This window comes from Mchenga conophoros, linkage group LG4 (genome assembly GCF_057382185.1).
Source record: "Mchenga conophoros isolate Kocher_MC1m ecotype Shallow Benthic linkage group LG4, M_conophoros_male_GT1.1, whole genome shotgun sequence".
Taxonomy (NCBI): domain Eukaryota; kingdom Metazoa; phylum Chordata; class Actinopteri; order Cichliformes; family Cichlidae; genus Mchenga; species Mchenga conophoros.
This window is the reverse complement of record NC_140529.1, coordinates 15,857,838-15,873,694: the sequence shown is the minus strand read 5'-3', so window position 1 is coordinate 15,873,694 and position 15,857 is coordinate 15,857,838. Positions and strand designations below refer to the sequence as shown.

Below are 15,857 nucleotides of genomic sequence, written 5' to 3'. Positions count from 1 at the left end.
GTTGGCACGTTGACAGCTAAATCCGGATTCTTTTTTCTTATCTTGAAAATTATTTTTTGGTTTTTTGTTACTAAACATGTGCCAAACGTGCGGTCAGCTGACGTCACCATCACGGTTGCCAGCAGCAAATCCTTGCTGAGAGCTGCGCAGCCGCTCTGCGCATCCGTCGGCTGAGCTGAGGTGGTCAGCGCAGCCATTTCCGTGCCCCTCACGGAAAAACATGCAGGGGGTGGCATTTGTCCATCACGCTCACAGCTAAATCAGTCATGACTTTGGCTGCACGACTTCACGCTGAAGTCTGCATCATCGATTAACAGCCGAGATCTCCAAACTTTCTCCTCAATTCAACGCCTGCGCAGACAATACAAGCTCTCTCCCTTCAGCTCCTGCTCCTTTTCCCTTTTTTTCTGTTTCTGTGTCAGCCATGGAGGGAGATCTGCAAGGAGGCAGCAACCACGTCGCAGCGCTGCATGTGAAAACTGAAGCGGTGGATGAAAATGCATCTGCGCTGCTTTTGGGCAGGCAGGAGTCGCCTGCGCCCTGCGGAGATACCGCATGCAGAGGAGGAGGAGGGGAACAGACTGCAGAGGAGCTGGCTGACACAGAGCTGCAAGCTGCCACGACAACTACTCCTGTACTACTGTGTGAGTGCTCACCTGAGATGATTTATGGCCATTCGGCCTCGTTTATTTGCTTCCTTTTTTGTTTTGTTTTCTTAATGGCCACTCAGAATCTGTTGCTTTTCAGTAGATTATGTAGCTTTTATCTGCTCTGTCATCAGACCCTGTTAGCACAGAGCGTTTCTTCACCACATCTGGGGATGGAAAAACATACCTGAAGATAGCTCCAGGTAAGTAAGATTCAAAGTGAGAGGAGAGCACCAGCAAGAATGTAACAAAACACATAACCTGACTGACCGAAGTCTTTCTGGCAGAAGTAATAACTGGCAACACTTGCGTACATTAACCTCTTTTAATAATTCATATAAAATGATGATATGATGTATCCGCACATATACACATTAAATCTCATGACTGTTAAAAGGAATTTGAATAACCTAAAAATTCAAACATGTCATTTTTTAATCATTTGCATAGAAATGCTATTACACAGGGTGCATCGAAAAGAAAAGGCTATACTTTTATGTAAGTAATGGCTGAATATAAACTTACAGTGTGCACAAGTGCTCAATAAGTCCCCCCGTGGATACACAGCATATGTCAAACTCATCCCATGAGCATGTCTGGAGTCACTGCAGCCACTACGTGTTTCTTTAGGTGAATGATTGTGGAATTAAAGCATTTTGAAATTGGCTGCTGGTCTGGAGGTGGGCATATTAAGCACTTGTCAACATTGTAAATTTTGTGTATATAACTTTACATTTGCATTTTAAAATTTACTGGAAGCTTCTACGTCTAATAGTTTAAAAAAAACATATAGCCTTCTGAAATCAGATGATTCTTTTTGATACACCATGTATTTTGTGCCTATTTCATGCACCTGAAAAAGTCCACAAAAACTAGGGTTCAAGTCTTAGCCATTCAGTTCTTATCCTTCACAATTAATAAAGTTTCTGCATCACTGGGATTGTGTGTGTTTTGATCAGATTTGATGGGCATCTGTTGGGGTGTTTGATAGCTCATCAAATGTTGCTAAATTCTGACTCTGGCTGTTGAAACTAACCCCCGCACACGTCAAACCAACGACAAGAGGGAAAACAGAAATGTTGAAAATCTCTCACTAGGAATTACAGATGCAGAAAATGCAGTTTTTCTGTATCTGCAAATACAGTTGTGGTCATAGGTTTACATCCACTCATCAACCTACACAGGATCAAACATTACATATGGGCTCAAATATTTACACACACCCCCACTAATGTCTCTTTGCAACTTGCACCTCGACCAGCATTAACAAGCTTCTGACATATTCCTGGCTGGATATTTGACCAGTCTTCTTTGCAGAATTGGTAGAATTCATTTAAATCTGTTGGTTTCGTGGCACAGACTCAGCTTCTAAGTGTTGTCCACAGAAGTTCAGCAGGGTTGAGGTCGGGGCTTTGGGAAGGTCATCCCAGAAGCTTAATGTTTGTCTACTGTATCTATTCCAAAACCAGTTTATCTGTGTGCCTGGGATCATTGTCCAGTTGGAACATTCAACTGGGTCCAAGTTTCAACTGTATGTTCAAACTTGGACAGAACTGGAGATTCTATTTTCAGGTTTTACCTCAAATCCTGATTTACCCCTGGTAGCAAAACAGCCCCAGAGTCAGAATCTACCAGCACTATGCTTGACAGCTAGCACAGGGCTCTTAGATTTCAAAGCCTCACCTTTACTCCTCCAAACATACCTGATTGTGGCTCAATCTTTGTCTCGTCTGCCAACGAAGCTTTTCTCCAGAAGACATTTGGATTGTCCATGTGGGCAGCTGCAAATTTCAGATAAGCTTGAAGGTGCGGATTTTTGACCAGATGCTTTTATCTTGGTCGGCACCCTCTCAGTCCATGGCAATGTGAAACTCGTTTCACTGTGGACAGTGATGCTGGTGTGTGAGCACTGGTTGTTCCTGGATTGTTCCTAAACATCCTGACCACTTTTCTCTCATTTGAGGTTGACAGTTTGGGTCTTTTTCCAGACCTTAGCAAAGTGCTGACACATCCAAATAACTCACACTTATGTACAGTATTTGGTATCTGTACATAAGTGTCTTGTATTGTTCAAACCTGTGAGTGCTATCAAACAAATCCTTTTCATGACGGCAAAGGGAAACTACCAGTTATAGTCAGTCACTAATAGCTTTCTCAAGCTTTATAGAATTTTCACTTATTAAAAGAATTAATTGAGTATATTTATATATTTGCACCTGTATGTTTACTACTGACTGTGTGTTTTAGATGTTTTAGATAAAATCCAAAATAAATTCAAACTTGTGCAGTAAGTCTACCCTGGAAAAGCAGTTCAAAGAAATCATTAAAATTCCAGAATTACCAGGATATTCCCGCCCATGATGAGTGGATCTAAACATTTGATAACAACTGTATGCATATAAGATTTTCCCCAGTTTAACCCATTTATCTTACATATGAAGTGACACCACAAGTGGCTTTCTTTCTCCCCCAGCTTCAGTAATGCCCCCTGCCGAGAAGACGCTTTGCTCTGGCTCGGATTTCTCTTCCAAAGCCGTTCTGTGTCTGATTGAGGCCGTCGGGCGTCGCTGGGGTCTCTATGAGACTCGGGAACGCTCGCAGCTCTTCCAGAGTGTCCAAGAGGAGATGGCCTCCAAGGGGCACATACTGCCTGTTGAGAAAATCCGTCGCAAGTGGAACAACCTCATTGTGACATACAAGAGGGTTAAAGACCGCAGCCGGGAGACGGGACATGCTAAGACGTCTTGGGAGTTCTTTGATGTGAGTCTAACGGGAAGACAAACCTGGGGATAAAAAATAGTTGCTGACATTAAGTACTGATTTAAGTAAACCTCACAGCTGGACATACTATAGAGTGAGACGCTTGAAATTTCCAGTTGTGGAAATGTGAATTTCCCCTCAGGACAAATGTAACTGACCTCAAACGCAGCCACCAATAATCATCATCCACTCAGAGTTTAACAGCTGCACTCTGCATCTGTGGATAATGTGTGTGTGTGTGTGTGTGTGTGTGTGTGTGTGTGTGTGTGTGTGTGTGTGTGTGTGTGTGTCTATATATATATATATATAAAAATTGTGCAGAAAGAAGAAACGGCTGCTTTATATATTTTGGAAGGTGTGGTCGATGTAGAGTACAGGCCTAGTCTATCTTACAAAATTCAAAACTCAGGGTTACTGGCTAGAAATCAGAAGCATTCTTCTGCTGTTGGCGATATACCACCAGCTATAACATTATAACCACTTGCCTAATATTGTGTTTTTCCCCTTTTGCTGCCAAAACATCCCTGACCATGGGCTCCACTAGACCTCTCAGACCAGGGCACCTTCTGGTCTGTGGCCACGCAGCCCCATATGCAACAAACTGTGATGCACTGTGTATTCTGACACCTTTCTATCAGAATTAGTATTAACTTTTTTTTGCAATTGGAGCTACAGTAGCTCATCTGTTGGATCAGACCACATGGGCCCAGCTTTCGTTCCCGGCCTGATCAGTCCCCCTTGGCTGCCCATGACCCTGTCACCCCCAAATCCTTACTCTTCTTGTACAGGGATGTTTAATCTGAACAACTGTGAGGAAGTACAGCAGAAATAACTAGGATTATAACATAAAGTAACAAGGTTTAAGACAGCATACGGTTACATTGTTAACTGGTATTTGTAAGTCATGGATTACAATGCTGTTTGATGTATTCATTGGTGTACTTTCTCCATATCTCTGTGTGTGTCTTGTTCCACTCTAGTTGATGGACGCCACCCTCTGCGACACCATTGGCACTCAGATCGTCAACAACAAACGAAACAAAGGCGGCAGCACGGTTTCTACACTGCCTGCTCCTTTGGCTAAGATCGCTGCAAAGCCCCTGCAGCTCCCACAGCCGACGTCCACCATCATCCGTCCTAGCAGTGACTTTGCTGCTGTTGCTGGTGCTGGTGCTGGTGGTGTGGACTCAGTAAGTCTGGGCTCCAGTGCTGGCAGCGCTGCCAGTACGTCGGTGACTGCAGCGACCATTAGCTCAGCTAATGCTCCAGACCACAAGCCCCTGATCGTCCTCAATGGTGACATTGTTACTACCAGTATTCACCCAGCCACCATTGTGCCGGCTCCTTCTTTTATCACCTCGCCTTGTTTTACAGAAACAGCCACCACATCCCCTTCCCTCATCTCCGCCAGTAACACAGACCTCAACACACTGGGCTACACGAGCCGCAAAGCTCCATCCATCTCATCAGGTGTCATCCCTTTTCGCCTGAGTACAACATCGCTCACCCAAAGCCAGAATCTCCTCGGCCTCTCCTCTTCATTCCCCCTCACGTCCTCCTGCCTCACTTCCTCTGCTGCCACCTCTTTGTCTACAACAACTGTGTCTGGAACTGAAGGACAGAACCAGAAGGCGAAAGCGGAGCAAGGCGGCTCCACTCTGTTCCAGGAGATTCTGAAGCGACAGGAGGAGCAGGCCTACCTCGATCGAGTGGCTCGCCGCAGGGTTGAAGCCAGAGAGAAGAGGCGCGAGAGGAGGGAGGTGCGAATGTCCGAGTCCCTAGGAAGGATAGCCACGGCCCTGGAGCTGCTCTCCTCCAAACAGGACACAGTCATCGCCCTCCTACAGAGGCTGGCTGATCGGAAATAATCTACAGTGAAAGCCTGGAAAGTAGAATCTCCTGACCTTGTTTTTCCCCCACCTGAGATCCTCCTTATGAAGCTCTCATGCACTATAACGCTACTTTAATGAGCATAATTTAATATAAATTTGAATTTGACGAACTCTTAACTAAATAACAGACAAGCGCAAAGGTGAGTCATTGTTCCGTGCTTTTAAATTGTTGTGCTTTGTAAATATGTTAGTTTGCTTCACTGACATCAAATAAAAAGATTCTTTGGATATGCACCTTAAAGCTGTGGTCATTTGAACACTTTGTCCCCAGATTACAAGAATAAAACACTGATTAACTACTAAAAAGTTGCAATAAACTTTCAACCATTAAAATATTATCAAGGCTAAGAAAATCCCCCAAAATTTATTTAATAAAGAATCTTTAATCACAAAAAGGTTTTAGCTTCATGAATGAATAAATGACTGAGAGCCAGGCTTTGGATTATTTTGGATAACGAGTATAATGTTCAGATAAGTATTACTGTTAAAACTACAATATTTCATTGAAACGTAGCTGAAAAATGAACCATTTACTTGATGTTCTCTCAAAATACTACATAGGTCCAGTGTTTGAATAAGTGTGGCTGATTAATTTTCATTGCTGAAAGTAAATACGCACATTTTAAAATACTTTCATTTTACATTTTGTTAAAGGGGTGAATTTATCGAAGCTTTATCCCTGATCAGGACGTTTTATGAAGCATTAAAGTATACTGACCACTAGATGGCGCGCTGAGACCGTTCATTGTATTGCTTCTCAAACTTTTAAAGCGCAATTGTCTTAACACACTTTAGGCGGTTCGTGTGTTAACACACGTGTGTTTTAGTGATATAAAAATCGCAGTATCCTTAAATGTAATAGTTTAATTGTTTCCTCGTTGCATTGCTTCTCAGCCTCACTATAAAATACCAACGAATCAAAGTCTACTTCTCAGTCAAAATGAAAGTAATGATATTCTATTTGAAATCATAACTTTATTCCACATTAAGCTGTTATGCAAGAAATCATCAACCCCTTACACCATAAAGGTGTGTCCCATCCAGTGACTCTCTATAAGATGCAGGTAGAGTGCCAAGTTCAGAGGTTTATTTAAAACATTTGAAATAGTCTTGGCTCGAAACAGGTAGAAAAAATAATAATGTCCTGCAGAGCGGCCGATTGTCGCTGCTGACCTAATTATTCAGCGTATGTGGACTTGACTGTAACTTGGTGGATGCGGTATTCTCGTAGTGCAGCCAGTATGTGACTTGGCTGTAGAGCCCCACCCTCAGTTTAAAACAGAAAGCACCGAGGAAGTTGTGATGAAAGAAGCTTCACCTAACAGACTTTGAGTTTTGAATTTTGGTGATACTTCTGTCTTCGTCCACCATGAGCACTCAGGCCGCTGACAGCATACCTGGTCCAGCAGAAAGTGAGCAGGAGCAGGGTCAGTATGAAATATGGAAATGCTGCTGAGTTAAAAGTTTTTAGTTTAATGTTTTTCTGTTTAGTTTTTTGTATGTTTTTTTGCCCCTGTGGGTGTCGTTGGACGGCGTTTCCTTCTTACTGTCACAGCGTGCTCTTAATCACGTGTCTTCCTTTGTTCAACTGACACATGTAGAAAGAAAAAGAGAGCAGTGTGCGTCATAGTGGTGCCTTAGCTGAGCTGTTGGCTACTGCAGTTTATCGGGCTTATTTCAGATGTTTGAAGATTGAAGCCATTCTCTAAAATATAAGCTTCCAATGTGGGGAAACAAAACCACAGAACTTTTATAATGTTTTTTACAGTACTTTCATAAAAAAAAAAAAAAAAAAACAAGATTGCAGTGACTATTTTTATCTGCCTTCTTCCTGTAAGTGTGTGTGTGTGTGTGTGTGTGTGTGTGTGTGTGTGTGTGTTTAACTAACACACAAACACTGAGTTAGCAAACAGTGATTTTGAGAAGTGCACTTTTAGCCTCTAATGTTGATGCAATGTTCATTTAATGTCTGCATCTCGTTTCTCGTGCTCCTTATTCCCACCTATCTGCTCGTTAGAGTCTTTGTATCTTTATAATAAAGGCTTCTCTTTACTTTTGTCTGTGTTGTCTGCCGCTGTGTTCTGCTTTTACTGCTTTTACCTCTTCTCATCTCACTCTACATCACAGCTAAACCAATCACTGATTGCAAATCTAACTGTACATCACAAAACCAAGAGACTCTTCATTTCCAAGGGTGGAATGATTGTACATCTTTAATGACCTAAAAACGAACAAAGAGTTAGGTGTACAAGTCTGATTTTCTTTGGGATTTTCTCCAATCCACACAGGGTGAAAAGTGTACATATCTTTGGAACAAAGGCGTCTTTTTACTTTTGTCTGCTTTGCCTGCATCTGCATCCTGCTTATATACCTAAATATTTGACCCTGTGTGAAAAGGATACATAGAAACTGAAATATATACATACACTCAGTGATATTTGGTTAAATGACTCTGAGCAAGTTGCACTTCAATCAGAGACTTTCAGTCGCCAACAACAAGACTGTGCTTAAAACCCGGTTCTTTGCCAACAAACCAAATAAATTTAATAACCAGCTCTGAAAAGAAGAGTGGTCAAACATTCAGCCGGAATACTTATTGATACTTGTTGATGACTACCAAAAGTTTCTGGTTGAGGTGCAACTTGTTAAGAAAAGATTAGCAGGCATGTACCTTTATATTTGACCCTGTATGTAAACTTTTGACCCTGTGCAGATTCAAGAAAATCCAAACGAAATTCAACTTTAAATATGTATGCTGTACAATCATTTCACCTTGGAGAAAGAACAATTAAAAAAACAGTTAAATGCCCCCAAATTACCATGATATTCATGCCCACGATGAGTGAATATAAACTTCTAATCACAGCTGTAAATAAGAGTTCTCTTTATGCCTTTTATATGAGAGGATAGGGCATGAACGTACAGCTGGTTGTTATATATAACTAAAAATTTTCAAGCTCTCACATTTTGTAACATATTTACCTTGATAGTTTTAGGTCACTTTTTGAGTCTCTTTTCTATTCTCTAAATGAACTTTGACTTTCGCCGTACACGTCTCGGCTTGGCCACCTGGAGCCTGTTGTCTCTTGGATCTCTGCTCAGTAGCGAATCTGTTGCCAAAAAGCTACCAAGTTATGGAAAATAACCAGAAAAATATCAGTATAACATGACTGAAATTAGTAGTTAAATTTCGTAATAGCAATTTCTGCAGTAAAAGAATCATTAATGCCTGGATCATTTTGGTTAATCATACAAAATTCTATTTTTTGAAAACGTAAGATAAGAAAAAATATTTCAACAGGCATATAAAAACACAACAAACCACAAATGGTAACATGAGACAACATACCGTGTATTACTTTACTTTACTTTTTTCTTTTCTTTTTGTTATATTCATCAACAAATGCTATCCAAAATGCTTTGCATTTGCCACAATGTAAAAACATAATAAAAAAGTTCATACTGTTTGTGCCCTGGGATGCAACAGTCTGGGCTAATATGTGAAAGCCACGAATTTCTACAAATAAACAATAATAATATCAGAAGTCAGAATGAAGGGCACAACGACTTTCATGAACTCTGAATAGTGTTTAAAAATGCTTTTTGTTGGGTTGACAGAGCCGTTGAGGATCATGCTTCTTGGAAAATGTGGTGCAGGCAAGAGCTCGAGTGGGAACACCATCCTCAATAAAATGGTGTTCTGTTCAGAGATGAAGCTGGTCAGCATCACTGTTCACTGTGAAAAAGAGTCCGCGGTGGTTGGAGATGTACCTGTTGATGTGATTGACACACCTGGGCTTTTCGAGAAGGGAAGCAACAAGGAGGACATCATCCGAGAGATTCTTCAACGCCTGAAACTCCAGGAACCAGGACCCCACGTCTTTGCATATGTTATTCCTTTAGGAAGGCTGACTCAGGAAGACCAAGACACCCACACGCTGATTGAAGCAAAGTTTGGCCCAAGAGTGTGGGACTACACCATCGTGCTGTTCACCCACGGGGATCGCCTGGAAGACAAAACAATAAACAACATCATTACTGAGAGTGACGAGAACCTCCGCAACTTCATACGCAAGTGTAGCGGTGGCTTCCACGTCTTCAACAACAAAACCCCGGAGGACCAGAAGCAGGTCACAACTTTTATGGAGAAGATCGAGACCCTGGTGGCCCTGAATGGAGGTAGTTACTACAAGACAGAGCTGTATCCTGAGAAGGAGAGGAAAATCAGAAAAAGACAGGAAAGCATCCTTGCAGAGAGAGATGAAGAAATCAGCAAAAAGGAGGGAAATCTGAGGGAGCATTACAAGGATGAAGAGCTAAAGAAGATGAAGACAAAGCTGTGGAGAAAAGAGGAGGAAAGGGCAAGAAAAGATGCAGAGGGGGAGTTGTACAGCATGTCCTACCTCATGAAGCGCATCCTGTTACTGGCTGTATTGTGTCTACTGTTATGTTGCAATCTTGGGGTAGCAGCTAAATGGCTTTGTGTTATAGGAATCATTTTGATTGTGGTGTCTTTTAAGATTTTTCCAATTATTCCAGGAAAAATACCAGGTCTTTCTAAGAAAAAGAAATAGATGAGCTTTTACTGTGTTAGTGATTTATCATTCAAATGTGTGACAGATGATATATCGAAGTGATTTAATTAACAAAAATAATTTTCATACATATTTGTCTGTCCATAGTTAGAAAATATAGTCATCTGATATCATCTCATTAATCTCATATTTAATCAGATAACAGAACTGTAAAAATGCTAATGAAAACAATATTTAAAGTACTACACAAAAGTCTCGGCCGACCACTTTTTCTTTATATTTTACTAGGAAAAAAAGTAAATGCAAGGATATGCGGACATATACATGGAAATACAATACAGAGTTTTAAAATCAATATTTGGTACGACCACCTTTTTTCTTTGACACAGTCTGAACTCTCTTATGCAGCTTTGTTCTCATTTCTTTAAGTAGTCTTCAGGAATAGTTCTGCAGGCTTCTTGAAGAATGTTTAAAGCTGTCTTTGGATGCTGACCGCTTTTTGTTCTGCTCTTTGTGAAGATGATCTCACACTGCTTCAATGAAGTTGAGGTCCAGACTCTAGGGAGGTGAGTCCATGACTGATAGTGTTTTATTGGGCTTTTCTATCCGGGTATGCTTTTTCTGGCTATACTTTTATTCAAGTAATGGCTGAATATAAACTTACAGTGTGCACAAGTGCTCAATAAGTCCCACAGCATATGCCAAACTCATCCCATGAGCATGTCTGGAGTCACTGCAGCCACTACGTGTTTCTTTAGGTGAATGATTGTGGAATTAAAGCATTTTGAAATTGGATGCTGGTCTGGAGGTGGGCATATTAAGCACTTGTCAACATTGTAAATTTTGTGTATATAACTTTACATTTGCATTTTAAAATTTACTGGAAGCTTCTATTCAATTCAATTCAATTTTATTTATATAGCGCCAAATCACAACATAAGGCGCTTCATAGATACAGAGAAAAACCCAACAATCATATGACCCCCTATGACCAAGCACTTTGGCGACAGTGGGAAGGAAAAACTCCCTTTTAACAGGAAGAAACCTCCGGCAGAACCAGGCTCAGGGAGGGGTGGCCATCTGCTGCGACCGGTTGGGGTGAGAGAAGGAAGACAGGATAAAAGACATGCTGTGGAAGAGAGACAGAGATTAATAACAGATATGATTCAATGCAGAGAGGTCTGTTAATACATAGTGAGCGAGAAAGGTGACTGGAAAGGAAAAACTCAATGCATCATGGGAATCCCCCGGCAGCCTATGTGTTTTGCAGCATAACTAAGGGAGGATTCAGGGTCACCTGGTCCAGCCCTAACTATATGCTTTAGCAAAAAGGAAAGTTTTAAGCCTAATCTTGAAAGTAGAGATAGTGTCTGTCTCCCGAATCCAAACTGGAAGCTGGTTCCACAGAAGAGGGGCCTGAAAACTGAAGGCTCTCCCTCCCATTCTACTTTTAAATACTCTAGGAACAACAAGTAGGCCTGCAGAGCGAGAGCGAAGTGCTCTAATAGGGTGATATGGTACTACAAGGTCATTGAGATAAGATGGGGCCTGATTATTTAAGACCTTGTATGTGAGGAGCAGGATTTTGAATTCAATTCTGGATTTAACAGGAAGCCAATGAAGGGAAGCCAAAACAGGAGAAATATGATCTCTCTCTTTCTAGTCCCTGTCAGGACTCTTGCTGCAGTTATTATAATATTATCAAGGCAAAGAAAATCCCCCAAAATTTATTTAATAAAGAATCTTAAATGACAACAAGGTTTTATCTTCATAAGCAGGGCTCTGAATCATCCCTGTTACTTTTCATTTTTAGGTTTTAACAGGAAATCCTCATGAGTGACCTAACAGATAATCTCAGGTTCCATGTAGGCTTGTAGGATATTAACTGTATGTGTCTTAAAAGCAAATGTTATGATCACAGAGTCAACCCTAAAATAAAGTACAAGCCAATAAGATTAGTTGCATCCTGTTAATGTTTGTTGAGGATTTGGAGACAAAATTCATTTATTCAATTCAATTTTATTTTATTTATATAATGCCAAATCACAACAACAGTCGCCTCAAGGTGCTTTATTTATTCATTAATGAATGAAAAAATGACTGCCACCAAGGCATCATTTGATCTTTGGATAATGATTATACCTTTCAGACAAATGTTGCAGTTAAAAATACAATATCTCATTGAAATGTAGCTGAAAAATTAACCATTAACTTGATGTTCTCTCAAAATACTACATAGGTCCGGTGTAAGTGTAGTTGATTACTTTTCATTGCTGAAAGTAAATACGCACATTTTAAAATACTTTCATTTTACATTTTGTTAAAGGGGTGAATTTATCGAAGCTTTATCCCTGATCAGGACGTTTTATGAAGCATTAAAGTATACTGACCACTAGATGGCGCGCTGAGACCGTTCATTGTATTGCTTCTCAAACTTTTAAAGCGCAATTGTCTTAACACACTTTAGGCGGTTCGTGTGTTAACACACGTGTGTTTTAGTGATATAAAAATCGCAGTATCCTTAAATGTAATAGTTTAATTGTTTCCTCGTTGCATTGCTTCTCAGCCTCACCATAAAATACCAACGAATCAAAGTCTACTTCTCAGTCAAAATGAAAGTAATGATATTCTATTTGAAATCATAACTTTATTCCACATTAAGCTCTTATGCAAGAAGTCATCAGATCTTTGATCCCTTGCACAATAAAAGTGTGTCCCATCCAGTGACTCTCTATAAGACGCGGGTAGAGTGCCAAGTTCAGAGGTTTATTTAAAACAGGCTGGGTGGAAATACTCTTGGCTCGAAACAGGTAGAAAAATAACATCTATGGACATAGGACTGCGGCCGATTGTCGCTGCTGACCTAATTATTCAGCGTATGTGGACTGGACTTTAACTTGGTGGATGCGGGGCACCCAGCAGGTCACGTGACTGTAGAGCCCCACCCTCAGTTTGAAACAGAAAGCACCGAGGAAGCTGTGTAAAAAAAAAGTTTCACCTAACAGACTTGCTTTGAGATTCAATCAGGACTGTCAGGCCAGCGAGGACAAGTTAACCGACGTCTACAGTTTTGGTGATACTTCTGTCTTCGTCCACCATGAGCACTCAGGCCGCTGACAGCATACCTTGTCCAGCAGAAAGTGAGCAGGAGCAGGGTCAGTATGAAATATGGAAATGCTGCTGAGTTAAAAGTTTTTAGTTTAATGTTTTTATTCTATTTTTTGTATGTCTGTATGTATTTTTCCCCTGTGGGTGTAGTTGGTGTAGTTACAGCATGTTCTTAAGCACGTGTCTACCCTTGTTCAGCTGACACATGTAGAAAGAAAAAGAGAGCAGTGTGAGTCATACTGGTGCTTTAGCTGAGCTGTTGGCTACTGCAGTTTATAGGGCTTGTTTCAGATGTTTGAAGATGGAAGCCAATATATACAATATGACATTACAATGGGGAGAAAACAAAACCAGATAATATAATTAATATGATATGTTAATTTTTTTTACAGTACTTTAATAAAAATAAAATTCCAAAATGGCAGTGACTCTTTTTATCTGCTTTCTTCCTGTAAGTGTGTGTGTGTTTAATTAACACACCTACACCAAGTTAGCCAACAGTGATTTTGAGATGTGTAATTAAGCTACAGTACTGTTAGCCTCTAATGTTCATTTAATGTCTCCATCTCACTCTCGTGCTCCTTATTCCCACTTTTGTAGAGGTCACCTTTCTTTACTGGTGGTCTAACCTGTGAAAAGGTTGTGAAAACATAATATCACTATTGGATATTGTTTATCATTATCACACTCTTAAAAGTAAAAAACTAGGTTAACACATATTAGTTAAAATAAAGTATGCATTCTGTCAGAGAAAAAAATTATTTGCTGGAGTAATATAATGTTATGAAACATTGATAGTTAGTGATCCGCAGCCTTTTCATTTGAGCTAAAAACACTTCATTTAATTATAGGCTATTTATAAACAGAATACCTTTAACCCACACAAGATGATGCAACAGACCTTAAGACCTTCATTAAGGGCCTGCATAGAAACATTTCCAATGTTTTGGAAATTTTCATCACATGAATGGTTGACCTCTGATGACCTCTAGAAGCCTTTATTAATATATTTAAAATGATAGTGGCACAAAAGAAAATTTTTGCAGCGCAAACGTTTGACACCATTCTTGTGGCATTTGAAGAAGGTGGGATGGGCGTTTTTGAGCAAGTTGCATCTCAATCATAGACTTTCAGTCTCCAACAACAGGACTAAGCTTAAAACCCGGTTCTTTGCCAACAAAGCAAATAATTTTGATAAACTGTACCAGTTCTGCAAAGAAGAACGGTTAAACATTATGCCACACACTTGTTGATGACTACCAGAAGTTTCTGGTTGAGGTGCAACTTGTTAACAAAAGATTAGTAGGCATCTATTTTCTGAAAAAGTAAGATAAGAAAAAAATATTTCAAAAGGCATATAAAAACAAAACAAGCCACAAATGCTAACATGAGACAACATACAGTGTATTACTTTACTTTTTATTTTATTCATCAACAAATGCCAAAATGCTTTGCATTTGCCACAATGTAAAAACATAATAAAAAAGTTCATACTGTTTGTGCCCTGGGATGCAACAGTCTGGGCTAATATGTGAAAGCCACGAATTTCTACAAATAAACAATAATAATATCAGAAGTCAGAATGAAGGGCACAACGACTTTCATGAACTCTGAATAGTGTTTAAAAATGCTTTTTGTTGGGTTGACAGAGCCGTTGAGGATCATGCTTCTTGGAAAATGTGGTGCAGGCAAGAGCTCGAGTGGGAACACCATCCTCAATAAAATGGTGTTCTGTTCAGAGATGAAGCTGGTCAGCATCACTGTTCACTGTGAAAAAGAGTCCGCGGTGGTTGGAGATGTACCTGTTGATGTGATTGACACACCTGGGCTTTTCGAGAAGGGAAGCAACAAGGAGGACATCATCCGAGAGATTCTTCAACGCCTGAAACTCCAGGAACCAGGACCCCACGTCTTTGCATATGTTATTCCTTTAGGAAGGCTGACTCAGGAAGACCAAGACACCCACACGCTGATTGAAGCAAAGTTTGGCCCAAGAGTGTGGGACTACACCATCGTGCTGTTCACCCACGGGGATCGCCTGGAAGACAAAACAATAAACAACATCATTACTGAGAGTGACGAGAACCTCCGCAACTTCATACGCAAGTGTAGCGGTGGCTTCCACGTCTTCAACAACAAAACCCCGGAGGACCAGAAGCAGGTCACAACTTTTATGGAGAAGATCGAGACCCTGGTGGCCCTGAATGGAGGTAGTTACTACAAGACAGAGCTGTATCCTGAGAAGGAGAGGAAAATCAGAAAAAAACAGGAAAGCATCCTTGCAGAGAGAGATGAAGAAATCAGCAAAAAGGAGGGAAATCTGAGGGAGCATTACAAGGATGAAGAGCTAAAGAAGATGAAGACAAAGCTGTGGAGAAAAGAGGAGGAAAGGGCAAGAAAAGATGCAGAGGGGGAGTTGTGCAGCAAGTCCTACCTCATGAAGAGCATCCTGTTACTGGCTGTATTGTGTCTACTGTTATGTTGGTATCTTGGGGTAGCAGCTAAATGGCTTTGTGTTATAGGAATCATTTTGATTGTGGTGTCTTTTACCATTTTTCCAATTATTCCAGGAAAAATACCAGGTCTTTCTAAGAAAAAGAAATAGATGAGCTTTTACTGTGTTAGTGATTTATCATTCAAATGTGTGACAGATGATATATCGAAGTGATTTAATTAACAAAAATAATTTTCATACAAATTTTTCTGTCCATAGTTAGAAAATATAGTCATCTGATATCATCTCATTGATCTCATATTTAATCAGATAACAGAACTGTAAAAATGCTAATGAAAACAATATTTAAAGTACTACACAAAAGTCTCGGCCGACCACTTTTTCTTTATATTTTACTAGGAAAAAAAGTAAATGCAAGGATATGCGGACATATACATGGAAATACAATACAGAGTTTTAA

The 15,857-nt window shown here is 40.2% G+C and overlaps 3 protein-coding genes across 3 annotated transcripts; all 3 read left to right on the top strand.

Annotated features, from left to right (window-relative positions):
• Nucleotides 1-29: 29 nt before the first annotated feature.
• LOC146575773 (uncharacterized) lies at nt 30-5,540 on the top strand. The gene is made up of 4 exons (XM_085270640.1): nt 30-644; nt 782-850; nt 3,121-3,407; nt 4,388-5,540. The coding sequence occupies exons 1-4, from the start codon at nt 425-427 to the stop codon at nt 5,273-5,275; spliced, it is 1,464 nt and encodes a 487-aa protein (XP_085126766.1). The 5' UTR covers nt 30-424; the 3' UTR covers nt 5,276-5,540.
• Nucleotides 5,541-6,587: 1,047 nt separating this feature from the next.
• Nucleotides 6,588-10,196, top strand: LOC146575772 (GTPase IMAP family member 7-like). The gene is made up of 2 exons (XM_085272592.1): nt 6,588-6,726; nt 8,918-10,196. The coding sequence occupies exons 1-2, from the start codon at nt 6,669-6,671 to the stop codon at nt 9,871-9,873; spliced, it is 1,014 nt and encodes a 337-aa protein (XP_085128718.1). The 5' UTR covers nt 6,588-6,668; the 3' UTR covers nt 9,874-10,196.
• A 2,481-nt stretch (nt 10,197-12,677) lies between these two features.
• Nucleotides 12,678-15,760, top strand: LOC146575771 (GTPase IMAP family member 7-like). Its single transcript, XM_085270637.1, has 2 exons — nt 12,678-12,989; nt 14,592-15,760. The coding sequence occupies exons 1-2, from the start codon at nt 12,932-12,934 to the stop codon at nt 15,545-15,547; spliced, it is 1,014 nt and encodes a 337-aa protein (XP_085126763.1). The 5' UTR covers nt 12,678-12,931; the 3' UTR covers nt 15,548-15,760.
• The last annotated feature ends 97 nt before the right edge of the window (nt 15,761-15,857 follow it).